This window comes from Lampetra fluviatilis, chromosome 11, assembly GCF_964198595.1.
Source record: "Lampetra fluviatilis chromosome 11, kcLamFluv1.1, whole genome shotgun sequence".
Taxonomy (NCBI): Eukaryota; Metazoa; Chordata; class Hyperoartia; order Petromyzontiformes; family Petromyzontidae; genus Lampetra; species Lampetra fluviatilis.
In genome coordinates, this window is record NC_136285.1 from 10,026,690 (window position 1) to 10,054,428 (window position 27,739).

The 27,739-nt window shown below is 42.4% G+C and overlaps 1 protein-coding gene across 1 annotated transcript in view; it reads left to right on the top strand.

The window, feature by feature from the left end:
• The window catches only part of LOC144934784 (voltage-dependent calcium channel subunit alpha-2/delta-2-like), a 148,556-nt gene extending 121,091 nt beyond the window's left edge, over positions 1–27,465 (top strand). The window contains exons 24-38 of the mRNA XM_078860929.1: positions 630–727; positions 3,893–3,983; positions 4,442–4,504; positions 4,855–4,958; positions 7,941–8,036; positions 8,821–8,912; positions 9,021–9,074; positions 11,330–11,401; positions 14,362–14,514; positions 16,335–16,387; positions 18,612–18,667; positions 19,378–19,504; positions 20,026–20,141; positions 20,992–21,074; positions 26,465–27,465. Coding sequence (XP_078717055.1) covers positions 630–727; positions 3,893–3,983; positions 4,442–4,504; positions 4,855–4,958; positions 7,941–8,036; positions 8,821–8,912; positions 9,021–9,074; positions 11,330–11,401; positions 14,362–14,514; positions 16,335–16,387; positions 18,612–18,667; positions 19,378–19,504; positions 20,026–20,141; positions 20,992–21,074; positions 26,465–26,581 — 1,375 coding nt within the window. The 3' untranslated portion in view covers positions 26,582–27,465. The remainder of the gene's footprint in view (positions 1–629; positions 728–3,892; positions 3,984–4,441; positions 4,505–4,854; positions 4,959–7,940; positions 8,037–8,820; positions 8,913–9,020; positions 9,075–11,329; positions 11,402–14,361; positions 14,515–16,334; positions 16,388–18,611; positions 18,668–19,377; positions 19,505–20,025; positions 20,142–20,991; positions 21,075–26,464) is intronic.
• The last annotated feature ends 274 nt before the right edge of the window (positions 27,466–27,739 follow it).

The following is a 27,739-nucleotide window of genomic DNA, read 5'->3' on the forward strand; positions in this document are numbered from 1 at the left end:
CACGGTGTCCCTACAGTAGCACCTCCACATCACCTTTGCAGTTATTCCAACATGCAGATCTTTTGGTGAGTTCCCTGAAAATGTTTAATATTTAAATTTTAAATAGATTATTATTATTATTGCATTGTGAAAAGTTACATATGTGTATATGTTTAGGTTAAGAGTATAGTTGGAATTACTTTCTGGAACACATCCGTAATTGTTTTTTTTTATAATGGGACAATACATTTGGATTTACGAAATTTCGTTTTACACGTGTCTTTTTGAAGAACACATCTCATTCGTAAATCGAGGGATACCTGTATGTAAAATCCTGTACCTGTTTTATTATGGTGAAGAATGTCATGGGTGTAATGATGCAACCAACCAAATTCCCTGAATCGTCATCATTCAGAGAGGCGATGCTTTGTAGGAATGTGTGCTCCTTTTTAACATTGTGGTGAATGCAGCATTCTCTAGAGTCGCTGAAAGAATCAAGCAACCACCTTACAATCAACATAAAGGAAACAACAACAAAAAATCTATGCTTAATAAATTATATTCTGCATAAAAAAATGTTATTAATTGCTACACCCTTGATTTGCATGGATATTGTGTATTGCTGCTTTGTCTGTTAAACCGTATCCTAGAGAGTACTGCAAAAATCTCAAACCGATGAGTGACAACGCTGAATTCCTGCGGACATTTATTGGCGAGATGGAGAAAAAAACGCCGGATTCGGAGCATTGTGAGTGATTTACGTAGTAGGTGGGCATCGGTGAGACGGGATGGTCGTGTGTGGAGTGGGCACACGCATATTCACTGCATTAAAAAAAAAACAATGGTTTATTTAAGTTTTTAGATTATTATTATAATAACTAATTGGGCTTTGGCCGCATCTATGACACAAAAGCTATGCTTCCTGCTGCAAATTTTTGATTAAATGCTATGATTACCTTCAATTAACAGGGAATTGTAAACTCCATAGACCCCACCTCTTCCTCTGTAGGCCCCGCCCTTTATTGCTTTGGCCCCACCCTTCCCTTATTAGGCTCCTCCTCTTTTGGCTCAGCACCTTCACTCTTTAGGATTAGAATCGTGGTGGGGGTTGTGTGAAGGGTGAGAGTGTGTGCAGCAGCAGGGGGTCGTCCATAAATGACGTCACGCACCTAGGGGAGGGGGGTTAGATATTTGTGACGATGTGTGACGAGGGGGGGTTTTGAGAAATGTGACGTCACATCAAAATGCGCAACTTTAAATAAATAGACAACACGTTCTACTTAATTAAATAGACTTTTTAATAAATGTTTTCTCCTACAACATCAGAGTGCAGCGCCACATTAAATACGCACTACAATGACAATATTTTAAAGCGATTTGAAGCATGTTTTATTTTCAAATGGAAATATGGTTTTGGGGGGAGGGGGGCAGAGCTTTGTGACGTCATATTTGAGGGGGGGGGGTCTGATATTCAAATTCTGGCAGATGATACTGTAGTGATGTCACGAGCTAATTATGATAATAAAATGAAAGATTTACCAGAGGAAAGTAACTATGTTAGAATTAAACGAGATCCAACTAATACTTTAGAACGTAAGACTACTGCAATAATTGCAAATTCATTAATCCCCAAGACTGAGCAATACCAAATTAGGCCAAGGGGCTCAAAACCACCTAGACTGTATGGGCTACCAAAGATTCATAAAATCGGCATCCCATTACGACCCATAGTAAGTACAATTAGCTCTGCCACATATAAATTAGCAAACTATATAACTAAACAAATACAGCCCTACATCGGTAGGACATCTTCATTCATAAGAAATTCAGAACATCTTGTGAATGTGATTAAAGATATTGAACTTAGCCCTCGTGATATTCTGGTGAGTTTTGATGTGATTTCTCTATTCACTAAGGTTCCAGTTAATGAGTCGTTTAAATTACTTGACACACTAGTAAAGAATACAGGTTTAGCAAAAGAAATTCCAAAACTAGCTGACCATTATATTCTTGGTTCTTTCGGTAAAGTCACGTAGAAGGGAAACAAAATAATACAAATATAAAACACGATTGTTTTTTTACAATAAAATTATAAAAATATAAAACAATATTGTTTTATATTTTTTTTTATTGTTTCCCTCCTACGTGACTTTACCGAAAGAACCAAGAATATGAATCCCTGCAGTCACGAAAGCTTTAAATCAAAATTTAGCTGACCATTGTTTAAATAACACTTACTTCTTATGGAGAGGTGATTTCTTTAAACAAAAGGAAGGAGCAACAATGGGCTCTCCTTTATAACCTGCTATAGCAAATCTGTACATGGAAAACTTTGAAACAAGAGCACTTGCCTCAAGTACATTATATATGTTGATGACACTTTGGTTGTCTGGTCACATGGTAAAGATACACTTAAAGCATTTCTAAATCATCTAAATGCACAAAACCCGGCCATCCAGTTCACCATGGAAACGGAGGTGAATAACACACTCCCTTTCCTACATATTTTGCTTGGACATGGCCTAAATGGCAAAATAACACACAGCGTTTACCGAAAGGGAATGCACACTGATGCCTATCTGAATGCAGATTCACATCATCACCCAGCTCAGAAATCTTCACTTATCAAGACGCTCATACATCGGGCTAAAACAGTGTCAGATGGTGAAAGTCTAGGGAGAGAGGTTAAACATGTTAAAGAAGCACTACGACAGAATGGCTACAATAATGCTCAAATTAACAGAGCACTGAATGCCAAATCACGATCGCAAAGCAACACTGCTAAAAGTGATCAGATTATTAAAACAATTAGAATACCATATATCTCAGGAGTAACTGACACATTAGCCCGTGTTTTGCAAAACATTAAAGTAAGATTTGGTACAGTACACAAAATTCTAAAACTAGTATTTTGTACTAAAGACGAATTACCTAAATTATCAACAGAAGGTGTATATCGGATTAATTGCTTATGTGGCAGATGCTATATTGGACAGACGGGATGCAACATCAGCATAAGACTAAAAGAACACCAAAGAAATATTAAATTATCTCAAACACAACTGTGGGCAGTTGCAGAACATACTTGCCAACAAGGCCACTCAATTGATTTTGATAACGTTGAAGTGTTGTGTAAAATGATTATTTCTGGCCAAGACTAATTAGAGAATCCATTGAAATTGAGAGAAATACAAATAACTTTAATCGCTCTGACTGCTACAGGCCTAGTGCGGCCTGGAAGCGTATTATTAAATAATACATATTACAATTCCTTATAGGGGAAACACATACTAATTGACTGATTACTAACGTAGTATATAATTACAATAACCCCCCCTCCGCCACCATCTGATTTAGGCACCTGATTGGGTATAGTGATTGGGTACAATTATTAAATAATACACATTACAACTAATTACTAATCATAACAATTAATTAATTACTAATCTATTATATAATCACCCCCCCCCCTCTCCGCCTCTGATCTCTGCACCTGATTTGGTTAAATGATGATGTCACCCTGCTGCTGCTCTATTTAAGACCGGGAGCAGGTGGAGGGCTTCACTCTTCTGGCAAATTGCCCGATGATGCTGGATGTAATTACCAGCGAAACGTCGTACTCAAAAATTGTAAATGTTGTGGATTCACTCTTCAACACACCAGTGGGCTAAATAATAGTGAACTATTTGTCTTTTGTCAACGTGACACATTTTTTACTGATTGGCCGTGTCGGGTGGTGGAGGGTTGTGACACATTTATAAATAACGCGATCTAACCCAAAAACCTTTATTATGAATAATATTGGTCGCGAAAGCCTACGTGTGTTTTATGTATGTTGAACTTCTTTTGCATCGTACGTCGCCAACTGTTGGTGGTTTAATAATTTCAATTGTGGTTGCTCTTTCACTTTCAGGCAACACAGATATGATATACAACCTCATTCTTGATGCTGGGATCACTGCAAAGTTGGCTCAAACGCATTGGCAAAAACAAAATATAGCAAGGTGAGAAGTGGCCCGCCGTTGTTCTTCTTTGGATATCTCAAATATCGCGCCTCCTGGCTTTGATATTACGAAAGACACAGGTGTAGCCATCAACCGCATCAGAGCCCATCAACAGGCCGATGCGCACACCTCCTTCACGAATAGAAAAATTAAAGACAAGCCGCAGGCTATGGAAATACAACCCAAACTATGGGCCAAATAAGAAACCAGTGTGGTCTGCGCTCCCTGAACGTTGGAGCAGCAAAACTACACGAAGTCTCTCCTGAAGCCCTCTCGTGGCTCGCAGACATTGACATTTAGCTCCGGAACATATTGCCATACACAAGAATAGAAAATATAATTTGGATGTTCGCTTTTTCAATACTTTAATGGCTGTCTATTTGAGTTGCAAGATGTGTTTTTGTTGTTACGGAATTGTATAACTATTGTAACGTGACTTTATGCATTTATCTGTACAGCATGGGCATTCTAACACTCTTTGTGGCTACGGATGGTGGAATTACAAGGGTATACCCTTACAGGTATTGGGTCAATTTCAATATAAAAATATGAAGTCAGATAAAACACCATTGTATAAAAGCATTATTTAAATTAGGACTTGAAATGTGAGTTAAGTTGTGTAATGCTTGCACAAACACGACACTCTTCAATATGAAACACATCAGGGGACACGTGACAAATTGGGTTACTAGTACTGGAAAATGTGTAAAATATAATTATTTTTTATAGGTTTTTACATTAAATGAAGGACAATTATCCTCAATTACAGACTTCACAGTTGTGTTTGGAATGTTGTAAATGTTATCATGCGTAATGATAATATTTTAGACATGTTAGCGTGTGTTTATTTGGTGTAATCTTTAATTCACAGCAGTGACGATGAATGGGAGGAAAATCCAGAACCGCATGAATCCAGTTATTACAAGAGAAGCTTAGACAACAAGTCATTCATCTACAGGGCCACACATTTCGGAGGTAACTTTCAGCAAGTACATTAACACGTTTCAACAATGTGCCAGTCACACTTTCAATAGATGAATTACCTAAAGTTGCCACGTGTGTTAGCATTAAGATTTAATAATGATGCATAATTGTTTCAGACCGCTGGATTAAAATATGGACTGATGCATTTATAGACACTTCACTAAAGTCATAGAGGGATAAATTATGCAGTATAGCAGACTGTATGTTCATTCAAAGGCACGACACGTCTCCCACCAATCTCAATGCACTTTTTCAATCGTCAGTGCTCACCTCCGTGAGATACGGGGCCGTCGCTTTCACATTAGTCAATCACCTGCGGAGATTAAAGTAATGGGGGTCATTAGAAAGTATTAGGGTATCTTTAAATGGATCATACCTATTCGAGTAACTGTACTGTCTCGTGGTGCGTGTGCTCGAATGCAGCTTGGATTGAAGAAGGGCTTGTTATATACTTTTGTAATATGAGGCTATATCCGGCTCACTGACGTATCACAACTCGTCATGGTGATTGGCTCTGCAGGTCCTGGTTTACAGCCAATGGGGGGAAGCCTGGGGGCATGGCCCTGACGTGATGGAAAGGTGACCGCTATAAGGATTGGTTCTGCTGGCTTGGGCCTCAGCCAATGGGGAGATGAGTTAGGGGCGTGGTCCCGGGAGCTGATGAGGGAGCCTGGAATATTCCATGGAGGCTAACGAGGATTGGCGGAAACGTACCACGTGACCCGGGTATTAAATAGGGGTAGAGACGAACGACACGTGGTCAGAACGGGAACAAACAGAGGAGGGAGGCCACGTGGGAGCGGGGCTCCGAGTTGCCACGTGGCAGTGCATCTCTCTATATCTGTCCCTCTCACGCTGCCTATCAGCAGCGTGGAGTAAACTGTACGATAAGGTGAATAAAAGACAAAATCCATAAGTTGCCTCAACGAGCTTTATTACACTTTGTAGCCAGCAGGGGGCAGTCTGACCACAGGATAACAAACAGTTACTGGTACCATTGTCAGTCGGTCCAACCCAATGTGAACCTCTGCTATCATGCAATCGATTGTCACCCCTGTTGGGGGTCACAATTCAATTCAAGAATCAGTTATATATTATAATTATATTTCTGACACACCTCTCAATTCCCACGTCAGCTACACGGTTCAATTTGTGGCACCTCTTAACTGTCTGCAGGGGCCATGTGAAATAAAGTACAATTAATGAATGCGTATGAAAAAAGAATGTGTGCTATTGTCCAACGGATCTATCGTGAGTGTGTGAATCAAAATGTAATCGATGCGTCGTTACATCCCCCTAATTACAAGCACCCATACATCCGTGTTCAAGACTAATCAGGGTTCACTTTAAGGTGCTTATTGAATCAGAAGTATATCAGTTCCTTTAGTTATTCGTATGACCAGTTGGCTGGAATGTCAGTGTACATTTTATCCCTAATTATGAAACATACACATTGTAATGTGTACACATCACATGTATTAAAACATCATTACACAGTTTTAACAAGTTTCATTTCATAGAGTTGTTTATCGTTGTATTAAAGTAATGTCCAGCTATATTTTGTAACGTTATATTTTTTTCAGCATGTAGACTACGTGTCTACATTGTTTGCTGTTATTTGGATTTTCCTTCCTACAACTTTGGATGGAGCTGCGACTCTAGTTCTCGCAGTGCAGTGTGAATCGGTGAACCTGCTTTTGATTCCTGACCATGGCTGTCTGAACCAGTCTTGAGCCCCCACCTGCCCCCCCCACCCTCCCACCTCCCAGCCTATTCAGCTGCTCAGAGTCGACGCACCTCAGTGGTTGTGATGTCCATCCACAGGTTGTGCGAGCCAATCAGACACCACGAGAACATAATTATCGAGGAGATTTTCGAACTGAGTCTGAAGACTCATTGGCTGGAGGGTCCTGAATTGGGATGTTTGGCCAGTTCCATTATTGAGTGTTTTGTATCGGGGAAGAAAAACATAGTTCTAAAATAAAACTCGCACATATATGGGGGTAGTGCAAAAACGCCCACACAGATGGATTCAGTAATCCATTGGCTATATTTCCATCTCCTAACTCACAGCCCAGCCTGTTTTGGGATTCCAATGTCATCTTTACTAGAATAACACAATATGACACAGTTCCGTCAATTGTTAATCAAAAGTAGTTTCACACTTTGCAATCCAATACAACCTTGCCTATACTACTGAAAGCTACAAATGTTTGAGGCTATATGTCACATGCATACCTTTCGAGGTTATATTTTTTCAACAAAGAGAAAGAAGCACAGGTGAATACGAGCCACAGTTTGTTAAGATTGGAGCCAAGTAGACATGTATTGATTCATGGAACCAAGGAGGTAGCCACAGTCAGTTCACCATATCAGTTCATGATATAGAATCAATATTGTGTCAAGGAGAGCATTGCTATGATTATATAATAATCTTTAGTTTTATATAGCATTGTTCGTGCAAATGTCATCTCACAATCGATGAGGAATCACAGACAAGCTGGAAGGCAGCCAGGTGGTGAGACGGGTCCAACAATCTCCCAAGCTTTGCAGTCCTCTATGTCTTAAGATGTTTTCAGCCAATTAAGGATTATATGTACATATGAGAGGAACCCGGAGCACGCAGAGAATGGACAGATTATATTAGTCCACACTTTGCTTTTCTGCCTTCGCCTGACAAACCAGGGTATGTCACTTTGGCACCTACAGGGAGGGATTTTTGCAACATTTGTGCGATCCACCAATATATGCCTTCACAGTGGTACATTGCAGGCACATGCCACATCCGCCTAGCCATAGCTGTTGTCACTACCCCAATAATTTCCCCCATATTTGCCCAACCTTCTGCTTTCATCCCATAAGTTTCTCTGCGACCTTTCGTCTTTTAGAAAATCATTTAGTGTTCATCTGTGCGGAAAACACTTAACAACATGTATACAAGATACTATGATTAATGGGTTTTGTGTTTTTCAGCCACAAGGCAAGCATATGGTGCCAACGTGTCCATGGGAATCCTGGCTTCACGCGTTGTCGACGTCAACATCGATGGCAAGAGCCTGCGACCTGCAGGTGAAGCGCTTGGCAAGGCCGGAGTCTCTGCAGTTTGAACAAAAAACACTACACTCACTTTTTTTGGAATTAATCGATTTTTGTGCAATATTGCAATTGGGCTGGGAGTGTTGATTGCAATGGGGATAAAGCACTGCGCTTTGAACCCAGTGGCTTAGGTTCAATTCCCACAGTGGCGATATGTTCACTACCTCGCCTGGTATACAGGAGGTCGTGGGTTCAATTCCGACCTTGACGCCTGGATATTTGAAGTTTGCATGTCCTCCCCGTGGTCGTGTGGATTTTTCTCTGGGTCATCCGATTTTTCCATCCACATTTATAAACATGTGTTTAGAGTATTTGGTTGCTATAAATTTCCACATGATAGGCCACTTTATTGAGCTATCAATTGTGGCCAGGTCACTTCTGAAAAAGCGCTATATAGCTTTGTGTGCCTTACCTTGTCAAATAAAACAAATTTTTATCGTTGTTTATATGAACCAGTCTTGGGATGCCTGTTTATTTCACCAACCCTCACTCACCGGCTCGGTGAAGTACAGTCAAACCACCACCCTCACTTGCATGTGGTTTGGGAGGCCTTCATCCAGCAGTGGATAAAAGACGATAATTTATGCTGTTATATCACTTAACCAATCCGATTACACATTACATTTTATTTTACTAATCTATATATGCAGAGACTGAAATGTTTGTAACTATTGACAATTAACGTCATATGTCCCCCCGATTGAAGGTGATACTTTTAGGCTTTGCATGGATTTTTTTTCTCGTTGTTTGTGTTTAGTGGTCGGAGTGAAGCTGAATCCCGAATTCTGGGTGCCCAAATTCCGACTCCTCACCAATAATCAGACAGACAGAGGCAAGAATCAAAAAAAGGTCGTACATTTATTTCGGCAGTATTTGCATTCGACAGCAATTTTTTTTGTTTTATGTTGCGTTGCTATTTATACATGCAATGCTTGTCTAATCGTGTGCCATTTTTAGATTTTGCAGTGCATGGACAACTCTTGTGAAATGGACTGCGATTCCAAAAGTAATGTAAGTTAATAGCGTGTCAGAAGACATACACTTTCCCCTTTTCCTTTTGCAATCAAATAAAAAGCATACAAGTCACTTGTGTTAAGTACAGGCAAATATGCGTTTCTGTTGTTGCCTTGGAGACCGGGAGATCGTTGATCGATGTTCTGTTCACCGGTTGACGGCACTAATCGTTATGTATCACTTAACAGAGTGGGCCACGTGAAAGCTGCCACCTTCCACTCTTGCATTTCTTTGACAACAGTTAAATGGAATGGTGCTGTTAAGTACCCAACCTCGTGTCATTTCCTCGCCTCTGTTGTCAAATATCCCTTGCGTTCATTCATTGGTTGCAGTATTTGGTTTGCTGAAATAGTTGGTTGATCGTGAAGTGCCTCCCCCTGGTTATTAAAAGGTGCACAATATTCGTAAGATCTCTTAAGTGGGGTTTTCTAGCCGCAAATTTGTGTCATTCCTTTGAGTACTTCCACGTTAGTTTTGTATGTTAATTCCTTTGACAAAACCCCCACAGGGGAAAAAAAGTGTTCGTGTCATTTTGGAACCTTGGAAGCTGACCATGTCCCGCACCTACACATTAGTACGTTTGGCTACGTACGGTGCAAAAGAAGTTCAACATACATACTGTACATGCATGGCCACGGTATTTTCTCAGAGGATGCCTCTCCTCCAGAAACCCTCACCCACTGTCTTCAAACACTGCTTTAGCCGAGCTAAACCGCAACTCAGGGTTGCCACCTATATTGGTGTTCCAGTGGAGTTATCTTTTGTTGAGGTTTGCTGTTCTGGGAAATCTCCTAAGTCCTCCCGGGAACATTGAACGTCTCGGTTTCTGCCAGCTGCGTAACAATGCGCCACTCAAGACACAGATCATTTACATGCAATTAAAGGTTTGTACACGAAGCCATCCAGATTTACAAACACAGACATAACTTCAACCGTGATGATGGGTACAAACTGAGTAATCATTGGAAAGATGTTATTAACCATGCAAAAAAGATTTAACTACACATATTTGTACCATCTTATTTGACAGGTACTTTTCTACTTTACCGAGTGTTGACATCCCCAGCGTTTAACAGTACTGCTTTTTTGTATTTGGATTCTCAACCAACACCGGTTTAGGTCGAGGTACACCGATTGTTCTCTTGTGCATTGACGACGTTGGCCAATTTCTCTTGTAGCCCCGCCCACCACCCCCACGTTCCATTCCCTGGTTACCACATTCAGATAAGCCCCTCCCCCCTTAACTTGTATTTAAGGGCTGGTCTCTTGGAATTTTGCCTCACTTGATGCAGTAATTTTAGCTGTGACGGTCCCACCTGATGACGGAGACTTGTGTTGCCTCCGAAACGTCGTGATTTATTATTTAATTTTATTTCTATTATTACTTTTAGTAATTTTATTTTTTACCTACGTGACTTTACCGAAAAAACCTAAGAGTATGAATCCTTGCAGTCACGAAAGCTTCAAATCTAGAATGCAATTATCCTCTACTTGCGCTAGTGCGAGACATGCCACTTCCCATAACAAGGCGGGGTGTTTTTTTCAAGGCAACAAGCCTGACCACGTGACACACTCAGCTGTCATGAGCTTGGAGTTTATTTACCAGGGCCAGTGCTGTCCCCTCATCAAGCAAGCAAACGAATCCCATTAAAACACATACACACACATTTTATAATGCCATTGAACGTGGGTAGTGCTCTATCATACAGCAAAATTCATTTGTTTCCAATATATAGGATAAACACAATAATGGAGTGGCATTACAATCACCCAGTACAGAGTGCTGGTTGCATTGGCATAGCAGCTGGTGGCAGAGTACTGTCGCTACAGCCTTGAAGAGCTGAGAACATGCGCAGTCCCGATAATACATACAAGATGCAAAGCATCCTGTTAATTTCCCATGTGGCATGGCTCACTATGCATCAAAAATGCAGTGTTTTGGCTGTCCATCGAACAAAGACGGTCGCCGCATTGCACGCCTTCAGATGCGCTTCTGCGGCCGTTTGCAACACTGTTCTGATGTTGGGAAGCCACTTGGCCTATGCACTTTTAAATCTAGGTTGAAAACTCATTTCTTTGGAACTGCATTTTGTGTTTAGTTTGTTATCCTTCCTCCGCACCTTAGATTAGCATAGTTGCCTACGTACGCTGCGAAATAATTTCAACATACATACTTACACATTATAGCTTTGAGTATACTGTTTAATGATGATGATGTGGTGTTGAGTTGATGGTTGTGTACATTTTCTCAGATCTTGGAATGTGTGGTGTTGGATGATGGAGGTTTCCTCGTATTTTCAAACCAAGAATCTCACCAAGAAAAGGTAATAGTGGTGCACTGACAAATGACTAGTACAGCACGGCATTATTCTCAGTTTAATACTGGTAGGAACCTCTGGCTACACCAGCCCACGGGGGATTATTGTGTCCGTCCGTCGTGCAGGGAGGGGCTGGGTGGGGAGGGGCTGGGTGGGGAGGATGGGGAGGGGCTGGGTGGGGAAGTTGGGGAGGGGCTGGGTGGGGGGGTGGGAGGGGTGGGGCTGGGTGGGGAGGGGCTGGTCATCCCGTGGTGCCCTTATAAAACTCAACGTTTAACCGACTCACGCCGGCTTGTGCCCGCCCTCACAGTCGGGCATATTTGCGGAATACACCACGCCGCCGTTTTCCCTGGCTATTGACCGAGCAACCCAACGTTCCTACCAGCTCCCTCCGCAGGAATGTGTTAAGTAATTATCCTTTGGGAATTCACAAATGTGCAAACCAATGCAACGCTCGTAATATGTGTCCTGTCAAGGCAGCTGAATATGGTTAACATTCTTCATGTGCATTCTAATTGCAAAAGCCATGTTGCTCATGCATTCAGATCACGTAGAGAAACTGTGCAATCAAATAATTGTCGTAAAAACACACAGCTCAGGCATAAATAAAGTTCATAAATCAATTTAAAAGCATACAATTTACAACAAAAGTCCCAATATGGATTAGCTCTAGAGAGAGCATCAATTTCCAACGGGAGGTCTGAATGGAAGATCGTAAGAAAAAATAAGTGAGTCTCTCTGTTGACGGTGGTGCGCTTATGTATGTTGAACTTCTTTCGCGCCGTACGTAGCCAACCGTGCTACTCATCGGTGCGGGGGACGAACAATAAACTAAACACAAAAAGCAGTTCGAAAGAAGTGAGTTTTCAATCGCGCGCACAAATAAACACGGAGGAGAAAGATCATGTGTACATATGCATGAATTTTGTACCAGCGCTTGCATTAGTCCTCGGAAGTATTTCATTAGCGATGTATAACGTCTCCTGCTGAGCCACAGAACAAGACGACATAGCACGCGATGATGTAAATGCCTTTGTCACAAACATTTATTCTTTAAGCGATGGTTATAATCACCCAATTTTTGGGCAACCCTTTGATACATTTCACCAGATTTCTGCAGGGTAAGTCTTTTGTGTATTTTGGATCATCTTTGTGAAAGTTATCGTGACCCCCCCCCCAGCTCTACAGACAAGACAGATGGGCAGACAGCTGATAAGTACTTATCGTTAGCACTGGCTTACAGCAGATAAGTGTGTAACAAGCTGGTGTGTATGGTATCGGCCATTCTTCAGAGCAGAGATAAATGGGGTCAGAGGGATTGTGCTTAACGCTCTGGGGGATTGTGGCAATTGAGACGTTTTAACAAGGTTGTCAAATAATTATTTTTAATTGACTTATAATGAATTTGTCATTGGTGGGCATTAACGTATCAATCTTTTTTTTAAGTTTGAAAACATTTAACTGGTTTAAGTCAAAAATGTTAATTAAACTTTTCATTTTCACAGTACACCATAGTGTAAAGTGCAGCCTCTGGCTTTCAGTCAGCTAAACTTCTCCACCCTCTCGCTGTACCACAGCAAGGGCCGTTGCCCAAAATGTCAACCTGTCACATATTCTGTTATATACGGCTCTTTAGTCCATCCGTTGCTGGGTGAGTGTTGGTGAAGGTCACGTGGGTTATTTCATCAAACGTCATCACAGTGCCGGCTGGTGAAGGCACAGAGCAGACACGTGAGAGCAGCAATGGATCTTGCGGCACTGCCCTCTGCTGCCCACCATGAATACCCGTAGCCCTGTGACAATCCTGGGACCTTTTTTTGCCGGTGTCAAAGTATGAAAAATAAGAATAGGTTTTACCCTCTCTGGCAATAAAACAGAAGGTTTTAAGATGTTCAAACACCACGTAGATACATTTTGCAAGGAATCAAGTCTGTGTTAACCACACGCATTTGTGGTGAACATACATACAAACAAACATGCTCTGATAATTATATATATGGCATTGTCTTTGAAACTGATTGGCCTGCACCAGAGACAGCCTTTTCTTTATAGCCTAGTCAGACCCATGTCAGACCAGAGAACGCCAAAAGGCGAACAGTAGAAAGACAATGTATAGGGTAAAACCCAGTTTAATTTTTCATACTTGACAATCTGTGGATGGTGATTGCCCATCCAAGCACTATCCAGGGTCAACATTGCTTAGCCTCCGAGATCTGAAAAGATCAGATGCATTCTGGGTGATTTGGTCGTCTGTATATTTTTGTTATCGTAATCATCAGGCATGGTCAATATATTTCTGAATGAAGGCCTCAACAAGCCACCACCACCTCTCACGATCCTAGAATGCAACGATCCACCTTAGCACCTCCTGCATACGAACTGATACTGGTAGGAACCTCCTGGTTCCACCAGCCCACAGGGGATTATTGTGTCTGTCCGTCCGTCGTGAATCCAAAAATGGGAGGGGTGGGGCTGGGTGGAGAGGGGAGAGTGGGGGGGGAGGGGCTGGGTGGGGAGGGTGGGGAGGTGTTGGGTGGGGAGGTGTTGGGTGGGGAGGGTGGGACTTGGTGGGGAGGGCTGGGTGGGGAGGGGCTGGGTGGGGAGGGGCTGGGTGGGGAGGGGCTGGGTGGGGAGGGGCTGGGTGGGGAGGGGCTGGTCACCCCGTGGTGCCCTTATAAAACTCAACGTTTAACCTACTCACGCCGGCTTGTGCCCGCCCTCACAGTTGGGCATATTTGCGGAATACACCACGCCGCCGTTGACCCTGGCCATTGACCAAGCAACCCAACGTTCCTACCAGCTCTCTCCGCAGGAATGCGTTTTAATCGCTTCCCATCTCCTCGATGGGCCCAGTCTCCTTTATTGCCACTCCATAGTTAATGGTCGAGTGAAGGTGATTGTTGTTGTTTGTGCAAGACACCAAATCCGCACGTCTGTTCCCACTCCGAATGTCGTTCACCGCGCAGCTGGGCGAGTTCTTCGGGGAGGTGGACCCCCACCTGTTCCACGAGATGCACAGACTGGCGGTGTACTCGCGCGTCGAGTCCTACGACTACCAGTCGGTGTGCGACCCTCCGCCCGAGTCACACGCGGGCGCCGCGCACAGATCCATCCGCATCGTAAGTGGTCCCCGGCACCGCACACCCCTTCGGGGGGAGGACGTGGGGGGGCTCTCTCGCTCGCTGCTCAGGGCATAATACATAGCTTGGATTGCAATGTCGGTTCACAACGGTCTCTAGGTACAACGTCATGGCTACTAATAGGGTTTTTGCCCTTTTTTCTGGCAACAAAACTGATACCTTTTACAAGGAATCATGCTTACATTAACCACAATACTTGCAGTCAAGTGCAAACAAAAAACAATACTCTGATAATGTATGCATTGTATTTGAAACTGATTGGTCCACACCAGAGACAGCTTTCTTTAGAGCCTCGTCTCATATGGTGTTCGACCAGATGACGCCAACGTCATGGCTAGTCGAGCAATATCGGGTTTGCTGCTTGTCGCAGAGGTTTGTGGTTCCAGCTCTGTGGTCGCCCTGGTCAATGCTGCGGGTGTATTAACCAAATATACACGCTGTCTGCTTCACAGTGGCTTTTTAAAGATCCCGTATACGTTATTTGAAAACGAGTAAGCCGTGTGTGCTTGCGTCACAGTCCAATGTAGCAATATTCGTAAATAACTTAATTGCGGAAAACTGAATGGCACATTGCCGCCCACTGCTAAACTCTACCCATCTCTGAAATGTAGACAGAGCAACTTCATGATAACCTGTGTGCTCTAAGAAAGGGGCACATGCCAAATATACAAATGAGCTGTATTCCATTTTGCAGCCATAGTTCATGATATAACAGCATCACGTAGCTGTGCAAACTGTCTCAATTAAGCGCATAGCCATAGCTCACCATTACGGCTCCGAGAGATGCCTTGTATCAGTTCAGAACAGGATGAGCATAGTCATGCTGGGAAAATCACGGGAGAATGGTAACGGAGTCGGGGAGCAATCCATTGTGGGCTCCAATAGCTCTCTGAAGTGGTTTCAGGTTCTACCACGTGATGCCCAGCATGGCGAAGCTCCCGAGCAAGTCAGACGTCACACCGAACAAAATGCGGTACAACCCGAAAACAAATCAAGAGAGCTAAACAGCACAGGCGTAAAGCTGACACACTGACATTCCACTCTGGGGAACACAAATACGTGTTTCTACACGGCGAAAACAGGTATAAAAGTCATTAAAACAATACTATTACTATTCTTGGTTCTTTCAGTAAAGTCACGTAGAAGGGAAATAATAAAAATATCAAACACAAAAAAGATATTTATTATTATTTTATTATTTCCCTTCTACGTGACTTTACCGAAAGAACCAAGAATATAAATCCCTGCAGTCACGAAAGCTTTAAATCAAAATACTATTACTACTAAACAGAATTTGCATCAGACGCACAGTTGTAATTGGGTAATAGTGTGTCATACGAATTATGACGGTAAATATTCATCGCTGGGTATGATGTAATTGTTTAATGCTGAAATTGGATTATAATTATACTTCGATGCCGCTTTATCCAGCATCGGTGGAAGAAAATGCAGAAACGTCACCAATACGGAGCGATGCTCTGCTCTCCCCTTTGGTGAAAGTAGAGGCTGCACCATGTTACGTAAAGGCCCACCGCGACCTGCTCATTTGCTGTGATAGTGGAAGAAGCGATGTCGCTTTTTTTTCAAATTTACTTTGCTTGAAGGCGAGGGGTCTCGAGCAGTTGCAATTCTGTGCCGAGGATCAAGGCTGCGTGCAGTTGAGTCATCAAAGTAACGTACATAAATAACGTACGTGTGTCTGTGTACTTGAGCTGAAAGAAATTTCGCACAAATGTGTTGATATATTTGCTTTGGTATTCATGTAATGTTGATGTTGGGGTTTGTTTGTTTTTTTTCAGCCAAAAATATATGACATCCTAAACCTTGCCTGGTGGCTCTCTGCAGCGGCATGGTGAGTATAAACCGGGGACAATCTTCATGCTGAATAAATTGCAAACCATACGAGTTCACACATCTTATTTCCTAATGCAAGGTTATTTTTCATCATAAGGTTATTTTTCAACATCAAGAAATATTGCTTTGTCGCACATTTCACACCAAAAATAAACGCTCACCACCTGGAAAATCTTTGCACGTACTCAAATAATTTAGTTTGATTCTCTTTAATCGGAACATTTCTGCAATATGCTTTTCAATTACTCGACAAGTTTTTACAAGTGAGGAAAATTACAACAGCGACACTATCTTCTTTGGTTTTTTCGGTAAAGTCACGTAGGTAAAAAATAAAATTAAAATAAAAAAAATTAAATCACGACGTTTTGGAGGCAACACAAGCTTCCGTCTTCAGGTGGCACCGTCACAGCAAAATTACTGTATGACTTGATACAGTAATTTAATTTATTTTTATATTCTTCTTTACCTACGTGACTTTACCGAAAAAACCAAAGAGTATGGACCCTTGCAGTCACGAAAACTTCAAATCTAGAAGCGAGATCGTCGTTATGGTATGCTAGTATATAAATAAAGATGCCTGGTATTGGACATTATTTTTTTTGTATTTCTTTAGACGTTGCCATAGCATGACTCCAATAAGCCAGAAACGCATTTATCAGACTGTGGGTCATGACCCCTCCCAGGAAGGTTTCATTGTCATTAGAAGGGGCCGCAACTTGAGCCAATCATAAAAAGAACATATGGAGGGCATCTGTTTAATCACCAGAATAACATAACATTTAAGTCAATCGATTGACATAATCACTCATGCTCAGAGCTCTCAGGTCTCATACCCCTCCACTCCCCCCTCCATGACATTTCACATACATGAAATGAAGATTAAGGTTTACAACATATGGGACCCTTTAGGCTACAATTATTTGTTAATACTGTTTCTGATACAGCACACATTTTGCAGATTGTGCTTTGAAGCGTGTATATTTTTTACCATTGTTTCTAACATTCCAATGTTTTTGTTGAGTATTAATGTGATGACGCTTTGAGTGGAAGATTTGTTCCAGAAAGGTGCCACTATGTCAACAAAAATTAAATGTACTTGACTTTATTATTACTTGCATTCTCAGCAAGTACCAGTCAAATCTATAGACAGGGTGATCCTTCTCTGTTCATTACAATCCCAACTGAAACTACTTATTACGAATGACCAAAATCGTAATGTTAGTCACATGACAAACATTTGAATCATGAAGAGTTGTAATTTCTTCAAATGTAATGCACAACCAGTGTGTTATTTGACGTGTATTTGTGCAGTCATAGGTGAGTTGGCCTGAGACCATCACAGGCAGCTTACCTGGATCAAACCCAGGTTCTCAGCAGTGCCAGCTCATCGCTCTGACCTCCTAGCCACCCTCAGGAAAAAAATGTTTTCTTCGGAAAATATTCCTGCGGAGGGAGCTGGTAGGAACGTTGGGTTGCTCGGCCAATGGCCAGGGTCAACGGCGGCGTGGTGTATTTCGCAAATATACCCGACTTTGAGGGCGGGCACAAGCCGGCGTGAGTAGGTTAAACGTTGAGTTTTATAAGGGCACCACGGGGTGACCAGCCCCTCCCCACCCAGCCCCACCCCTCCCACCCCCCACCCAGCCCCACCCTCCCCACCCAGCCCCTCCCCACCCTCTCCTCCCCACCCAGCCCCACCCTCCCCACCCAGCCCCTCCCCACCCTCCCCACCCAGCTCCTCCCCACCCAGCCCCACCCCTCCCATTTTTGGATGCAAGACGGACGGACGGACACAATAATCCCCTGTGAGCTGGTGGAATCAGGTGGTTACTACCAGTAAAATATTTAATCCATCCACAGGATACGCTGATACTGAACCTCTGCCGCCCTCTAGTGGTTCCATTCTCTTCTTGCGAATGGCCAAATGGCAATATGTTTGGGAGCGAAATGCCAGTGTCGAGCAAGGTCTTCTCACCACGAGAGGGCTTCAGGAGAGAATGGTGATATAATAGAATACTCTAATTTTGGTCACGATTTTTTTTCATCTCGGTTAAATGTCACACATAGGGTCATCATCATTACCGTATATCCTGGGTGCCTTCTCGTTAGAATGAACCTTCTTTGTTTGCTCCGTATGATAACTTTGCTCGACTGGTTTGCAGACAGACCGACACACACGGAGGAGAGTTAAACATGAGGATGGTCTGTGTGTTCCCTGACAGGTCACTGCTCCAGCAGCTGCTGTGTGGAATTACGGTACCAAACTTGTTCAGTCCGTGTAAGTGCCCCGGTCACTCAGCAAAGCCTTTGTGCAGCCCTGCAATTACAATTACGTGCCTCACATACTCACGGTGTCTTGTTGACATTTCACATTCTGCTTTATGTGGACCCAAGCGCAAGGTTAATTTACAGAGTGGATCACAGCAAATAAATGAATTACATTACCGTTGGGCATACAAGGGAATGCTCGTGCCACTGCTGGCAGACGGGGTCTCCACTAGAGGGCAACTCTAGAGGGTACATAACCTACTCTTCCCGGCAAGTCTTTTGAAGGGGGTAGGGGTACCCACGCTTTACCCCACCACACCACAGTTATTCTACCTGCCGATAGAATAACTGTGGTGTACGTATGTACGTACATTAAACTTTTTTTCGCAAAGTATTTCACCAACCGTGAAAACCAGAGGTGTGCCCATTTATACTGCTGGCTGGATAATCCGAACGTTGATTTGGCCCCAATTTAATTTGCAAAAAGTCTCATAGTGAAGGAGTATGTGACAATGACATATCCTATGATGCGTGTACAGGAACATCCTCATAGAATGAATTAATGGCGGGGGCATGCACCGAATTACATGTTTATATGTTCTACAAAATATGGATTTGTTATCATTCACATTTTGTGGATTGCACAAGCGATGGCCTTCGTCCAGGATGCCCTTGTTTAATCGTGTGATCGATGCTTTCACCGCCGCTTTGTATTCCCAGCCGTGGAGGCGAGGGACCCCCTGGAGCTGAAGGGCAAGGTCGGCTGTGTGATGCTGCAGACACAGTACTACTTCCCAAACAACAACAAGTCCTTCCATAAACTCATCGACTGTGGCAATTGCACCAGGTGGGGTCGTTGCTCACGAATACAAACGGCACACCTCCTTCGCACGACACAACACACGCAGGCGCTCCGTAGCTTGTTGGCCGGGCAAGCCTCGATCGTTGGCCCCTTTAGCGTTGGAGGGGGCAGGGGGGCATTTGGGAGGGCACCTAGAAAGGAATTAAACTGCCCTCCCCTGCTGAAGACTCAGCCACCCCCACCGCCTGCCCCACCACCCCATATATTCTTATACTCAAATAAATATTATTGCAAATATGTTTTACAATTAAGTTATGGGCATTGCAGCCTTTCTTCATACACATGGGGGGTGAAATCTAGAGCAGGGTGCATGATGGAGAAAAGCAGAGCACATCTTCCTGCTTTCTGTTTATCATTGAACATTTGTTCAGCTTAGCATTGACTGTGTCGTGCATTCTCCCCCCCTCCCCGCCGCCTCCTATAATGATGGTCATGCTACAGGGTTGGGTGGCTACATTACCTTTGACTCGACGGTGAGCTCGTGTGTTTGTGCAACATTGGAACAGGTACTTCCACGCGGAGAAGCTGGGCACCAGTAACCTGGTGCTGGTCGTGGCAGAGTTGTTCTCAAAAGAATGTACAGCATGCGAAGATCGGAAAATCAAGCAGGCCAAGCAAAAGTGTATCCTTTCGCACCGCCATTTCGCTCTCGGTGTGTGCCCAATATCTTGAGATCTCGAGAGAGGAAAGGGATTTGAACTCGGTTGTTTGCTGGAAGGTTGACCTCCGAGCATTGGTAGAGGGAATTTAATTGTATACTCATGATAGGCCGCGCAAGCAGGTTTGAAATTAAGAATAGATTATTTGATAATAAAAAAAATCTAATGTAACCACACAAGACGTGCAATAATGAATTTGCATGGTCACCAGTTTGCATATCTATTCAATAATAAGCTCATGTTACATGCAGGCTAATCGAGTGAACAAATCCATACAAATGAGATATAATTAAGAGAAGCAATACAAATTCGATTGTGAAAACAATGCAAAGAATCAGTTCTTGAATCTCTTCCCGCATTGTGGCAATTCATTGAAGCACTGCAAGGAATGAATCGCTGGGATGACCGCTTGCAAGCATGCACTGTCTATATATGAATCCTTGTCAACAGGATGTGAACGTGGGGAGCATAGACAGTGGAGCATAGAAAGTAAGTACAGTACAACAGTGGATATTGCTGCAGCCATCACTGATGATCATGGTCAAATACGGTCACATATCCCCTGCGGTAAGCACAGCGTGGGAAAGCCCTCATCCAGCAGCGGATCGACAACTGCGGCAGGAACTGCAATGTGACGTCTGTAATGTGCGAATGTGCAGAGCGCTTGAGCGAGTGTCAGAGGGCACGTTGAGTGTGTGTGTGTGTGGTAAGGTGCTGCGATCGTGAACGACGACAACAACGATGGCAACTCCGCCGGTATTGGCGAGCGCGTATCCCTGTGTTGACGTCGTCCTTGACTCTGCATCCGCTCAGCGCAAGGACCCGACCCCTGTTTGCTGGCAGAAACGCCACGGTATAGGAAAGGACCCGATGCCTGCTTTGATTACAATGTCGATGTGAGTTAGAGCCCTGCTCTGTGTGTGTTTCTCCGTCATGTGGATAATAAGTTTGATTTAAAAACTTTCGTGACTGCAGGAATTCATATTTTTTGGTCCTTTCGGTAAAGTCACGTAGATAGAAAAATAATAAAAAATTATTTTAATTCACTTGATTTTTTATTATAATTTTGCTATCTACGTGACTTTACCAAAAGAACCAAAGAATATATAATAATAAAAAGTAAATTTTGTGGTGCTTGCTTGCAGAGCCATTGCATTGCATAAACATGATCTAGAGGGAGGTTATGTTTGCATTATATGTAATAAAAATGAAGATAATATGGTGTGCAATTAATAATGGATTAATGTCGCTAAGGTAGTTTGTCTTGTTATGATAATGTCCTGACAAAAAATAACATGCAGATGTTAGCATAATTTCTGCTTTCTGTCTCCGTGTTTTGCAATTATGGCAATTACTTACGAGCCACTTGCACTGGCACGGACGTTGTCAACACGTATCACAGTGGCTCTACACGAGCATATACTGAAATGTTTTATGGCTTACATTAGCAGGTGAATTGAACCCACTTAAGGACGTCCAATATCACTACGCTCTTTTCCAAACTTCATTGAACGATGCGTGAAGAATAACTTATGGACGCTCTCTCCTACTGTTGCATCTTGTATTGTTCCTTTGCTACCAGAAGATAACTTTATTTACACATTAACATTTTTTTCCCCCATTTCAATGTTCTTGATACAAGGCATCAGCAAAAAAGAAAATGTGTTTATGCTTTTTACAATGTGACATTTTTACCTTTCTTTAAGCTTTGTCGTCACGTTTGCATCTCTTTCTTTTCCATTGTTTTTCCTTTTAAATCCTTTTTGAATTTTACTCATGAATCTTTATCTTGCAGGATGAGCCCATGTGCTCCGTGTCGAACCAAGCCTCCAATGTGATCCCTTCTACTCTTGCTCTATTTTTCATTCCAGCATTAGTTCAAATCCTTGTCCAGGGTCAGTCATGCTTACGTTAATCTCACCCATTCTGTGCTCTCCCTTTTTCGAAAGGAAACGGGAAAGTTTCATTTTTGCCTTGGGGGCACAACACGGACAAACGTTGGCAAAAAAACAGATAAATGTGATATTTTGTAAGCTCCATCTTGACCACGTGCTTGGATGGCAGGCTGACCCAGTTTAAACCTGAATAATGCATCGAGAAAGCTTTCCGATCTTTTACAATGGTACTTATCAATAACCCCCACTGGAATGCAAAGAAAGTCCTTTTACAATTGGGGGAGGTCTGTATGGCAGTCTTCATTAAAGTAAATGAATGGTGACATCAAATACTAATTGCTTCAAAGCACATTCGCAAAAATGCAAGTGTGTATTAAGGACCGCCTTATTATACCAGGTCGTACAGCAGCTGTATGGCTGCAAAAATGCTCACGTGAAACTGATTGGCTGCATGCCTTGGTAAGCCCATCACAGCCAAGATTCAGAAAATGAAATAAACTACACCTCATCATGGTTTCTTATTATATGAAACAACAAACGTAGGATTTGTGATGCTCCAAAAGTAATGCCTCCAATTTTCTATTATCAAATACTTGGAAATGTTATCATCAGCAGCATTTGGCTGTTTTTCAAGCATAGCCACCATCCTCGTATATGTATTTGCACCAATATGGAATCAGAGACAGCATTCCATTAGGACAAATATTATTTATAAACCTCACATACACATTTTAAATAAGAAAAACACATTGTACAGAAAACCATGCTGTATGGCCAGTGGTGGCTCTGCACACCTGTAATCCAGAACTTTCGAGGCATGGGTTGATTGATTGTACAAATATTGCAAATCTCTCTGCGCATTTGGGTTGCTCTACCCTGGCTTACCAGAATAAGGTGGTACAGAAAATATTGACTTCACCTGTTCCATCTGCATGGGATAAATCGTAGAGTGTTGCCCCCTCGAACGGGTGATAACATCTTTATATATAGAGGATCACAGCCTGGTGGGGAATTTGGAGGCAGCTCACCTCCCACGTGTCTGTGGATCCTTGTGCCTCCGAGTCAAGAGTGAGCAACGGCTGTGTGACGTATGACGAGGTTGAAATTTAAATTAACAAAAATAAAATCATCCTGGCAAAATTGCACGCGCAATAGGCCAACCTCAAACGGCTGAACAAGTTCAAGTTCATTTATTAGGTATAGCCCTGTGAGCCATTCGGCTCTTGAATCGGGTGCAACCGCAACAAACAAAAAACTGAAACATGAACAAAAAACATCTTAAAGTGAATATGTGACTAAGTGCAAACAGAAAAACCAATAAAAGACAGCAAAATATTGCAGAAAAAACACCGTACACCAACGCTGTGTGCAAAAATCCCAGTGGGATGCAAGTCAAACAACAACAACAACCATAAGACAACTTAGATTAAGATGTTAATCAGAGGGTGCCAGATCTGGGCTCTGCAGCCGATGGAGCAGGACAGCCCACCCAAACTCTGCAATGACCTGTGTGATATACTCTGGCTCGGTTCTGTGCCAGAGGAGGTCTTCCACCGTTTAAAATACAATATTCATGACTTTCCCATGAATGAATATGTAAATTGTTGCATCTCTCCAATACAATGTATTGGCAAAAAACTAAATAAGAGGCATTACTTTTGGAGTAACGCTCATGTTGAAACCAAGTTATCCAATTGTATTAACAGGTTTTATTATGTTTCCAATAATATACAGTAGAAAATAAACTCAACACATTCGTCAGCAGCACTACCTTAATAAGAAAGTATACAATAGGTGACGATTGGCTAATTGGCCCTTCTGCATAGCATGGATCATAGCATAGCATGCTATGAAGGAGAGCCCAAAACGTCGTCAATCACGTACTTTTCTTTCAAGGCAATGTTATTGATGAATGTGGTCAGTATTTGTTGTTAAAACTTGTACATTACTACTGACGCAGTATCACCAATCAATTTGTTCTCAAGTTGATAGGATATGTTGTTGGCTGCTTGTTCCTATTTTAAGGCACACCACTTGACCACGTGGGGTGGCCTTAGTTAAAAGTGGCACGCACTTTTAATTGGGCTTGGTGCTCCAATTCACAGCATATGAGAGCAATCCAACGTGTGCGTGACTTGGGAGCTGTACGCAACACGTGGGCAGCTCGTGTGGGGCAAAGTGTGCAGCTGCCTCTTTGTGACACGAAGCCTGTAACATCGCTGCTGTGCAGCCTGCTGTAGAATAAGGCCCTATTGTAAGCATGCATTATTCACCTGTAGCTGATCTGTGATTATTCATCAACTGGGTTATTTTGTCTGCCTAGCATGAAGTCAAGTATGGCAATTGTGTAGTTGCAGCAGAAATCTATTATGAAAACGAAGTTGTACATCATTTCGAGTTACACAAAAACTGATAGTCGTGTGCGTACCAAAAAAAAAAACACTCGTGTTCAATTGCGAGAAGTGATAGAGCAGTCATAAACAGTGTATCGAGTTATCTTACTAAGTTCGTGATTTAACTTTTTCAGCAACTGTGCACAAAATCTCAAGTGTGTTTTTCAGGTAACATGTAAAGAAAGTTAAAGCTCCACTCGCTTTTCCTTACCCGTCTAAGAGACTTCGAGGCGTCAAATCCACTCTTTCATACTTTCATGAGCTCGAGCAAAACATCAGGGTTTTTTTGGTTAAATGGATCAGGCTCCCATTGCTAACAATGCAGAAAGTAGCTCAGTGCATGAGATGTAGGGCATCGCGGTCTTCTCCTCCCTTACACGGCTTGCAAGCCTGGCACCGTTAATGTGGTGCTTTTAGCTGCAACAACGCAGAGTCAGGTTTTGCTTCTATTGTGGGAAAACTGCTGATGGAAGCTATTGTGCAAGAAATGCCATTGTCGGTAATGATCACAGGAAGAAAATACAGAAGGAAATCCATTTTGAGCATCGCCGTAATTTTTTCCATCACAATATAGAAATTTAAGAGCATTTTGGGTTACATTGAATTGCTACCATCAAGTGTAATTTGGAGTAAGTAATAGACGCAAGGTTTGTTTTTTAGAGTGTTGCATAGTCTTCTTATCTGACCGCAGACTTGTGAAGTGTTTCTCGAATACAATAAACGTTGAAACACCACTTTTAATCACGTTAGATGCATTTCCACTTTAGATTTCTGCTGCGATGTCACATCTATCACCATTTACCAAGTTTGTCTGCATCATGTGTGGAGCGTTGTGAAGCTGTATAAGAGAGGTTGGCATGATCCCACTGCATGCATCGATTCTGAATGCCATGCTTGATGAAAGAGCCTTGCTACTCAAATAAATCTGAGGGTGCTGATTCCAGCCTTTTGCTAGCTCCATCAGCGGTCATGCCAATGCATACAGCTTCTTGCATGTTACTTTTTGTTTGTGCACACCACGTTTATTTATTAACACGCAGCTCAAATGGACGGTGGCGGTAATGCTTTACTAAGTACACAATGAGCAAGATATTAACTCTTGTTGATGCCAAAGGGGGTAGAACCAGCAATGATGGAGGGCTGTAGCTTTTGTCCACGGATGGATATGGAACATTCCAGGCTACATTGTACCAGACAATAATTCTGCCTCTGAGAAATGAAAATAAACCACTTAGTTGTTCCCAAATAATGTCCACCTGTGTTAACTTGCAAAGGCATAACGTGTAGTGAGAGATGGATTTATACAAATAACTCGCCATGCACGTGACATGTGCCATGCCTTCAGCTTCCAATCAAGGTCTGGTTCCGCTACCTCTGGTTGGCAGTACTTGCTGTGACTTGCATTGTCTTGATTAACTTGCCTTGCTACCCCCATTGCTACGTGTCATTTAATTACAAGATGAGTTTTGCAAAAGTCCATGGAATCATGGTCTAAACAAATGGGTTTTCCACAATGAAAAATGCGCAAAACTGAAATAGCATAATGGTACCTCGTATTTCAGTAACATTTCAATCCGCAAATGTATATTTTGTAGAAAGCATTTCATTTATATACACTGCCTTTGATGTTTATGGAACTTCAATATTTGGCGGTGAGACTTAACTTTGCATATCGCAGCAAAGAACAGAAATACATACTTTAATGCATGGTGACATACGGCTGTGCTACGAGTTAAAATACATTCTTAAAATACACCTTTGAGTACCCTCTCACATGGATTTAGTCCAAATAATGGTGCTTTATATGGGCAAGTTGTATACAAAGCGAGCCTCTACGTTGATCTGTCATCACAGTAACGAGTGCACGCGTGTGTGCGTGCGTGTGTGCGTGTGTGTGTGCGCGTGTGTGTGCACGTGTGTGCTCGTGTGTGCGCGTGTGTGCGCGTGTGTGCGCGTGTGTGCGCGCTTTCTGGTGACTGTTCCTGTTCTCTGGCACAGGAGGATGTCTCTGAGTGTGGTCATGGCACCATGCTGAGGCCACCCGTGCTGGCTCTCCTTACCTTTCAGGTCTGCCTCCTATGGCTCCTCATTCCCACAGACAGCTTCTTCTCGTGACCGTCACCCACCCATCCGTCCAAACTGCCCCCTTAAAACAATGACCTTGGTGGGACCTCATGCTGTGACACTTCAATGTCCTCTTGCCGCACCTCCCTCGGTTACCATAGGCTCTCTCATGCGCTTATATAAGTAATCAGTGGGGAAATGATGCTACTTTGGGCCCTCTCTGTTGCAGTGAAAGTGCTGCGAGACAACAGGTTTTATCTATTTTTTAAAATATTATTTTCGTGTTAAAATATGGCACTTAGATCCCAGGCATCAGTCTGAACATGGCGTATTCTGTGAGACAGGAGTGACAGAGACTGTGTATGAAATATGGGAATAGAGGAAAATAAATATCGCAGTCTTGCATCCTTGTGCTCCATTCTATATTGGCTATGCCAATATGTTGTCAATGTATAATTTTCTCCTTCATTGCCCAGTTGCGCTGATAGGTAACCATTTCAGCTTACGTCCGTGCAAATTTCAATAAGAGAAGTCCTTTGCAAAAGTATTTGACAAACTATATAACGGTGTCTTTTAAAAACGTATCAATACTCATACTAAACTACCTGGTTTTGTCTCTTTGTGTTGAAATAAGAAAGATCGATGTTTCACCAATGTTAAAATACTTCCTTTTTGTTTTTTTATTATTATTTTAAATATGGAATAAGAAAAAACAAGCAGTGTTTATATAATAGTTGCAGCATAAGTACACAATTGGTGTATATAACTTAAATATGACATTCTTTTAATCAAAAATTACCAATAACACTTGTATATACCTACTCGTTCGAGGATGTGTCAAATCAAATATAATAAGAACTGCAATTAAGCACATATCAACTCTCATCTCCAACTTGCAGTTTTTTTCCTACGTTTAACAACACAAGGCACGTTTGTCGAAGTGCAATTTTTGTTGGAAACATTTAAAATTATTTTTTTGTAGTTTCCCTTTTTGGTTCGGGATGGGCCAAGGAGCTAGCGCATGGTGGGATCTAAGCGATTGATGTCATGATATAATTTGCCACATTTCAATTGTAATCTTACTTTATTGCCGTTTGATTGATAAATAATGTGGGGTTTGTTTTGGTCAGTGCCTATGTTTAAATTGGCTTCAATATTTTGTTCTGTAAACACATTTGAAATAACACGAAGGTACATATATATATGGAA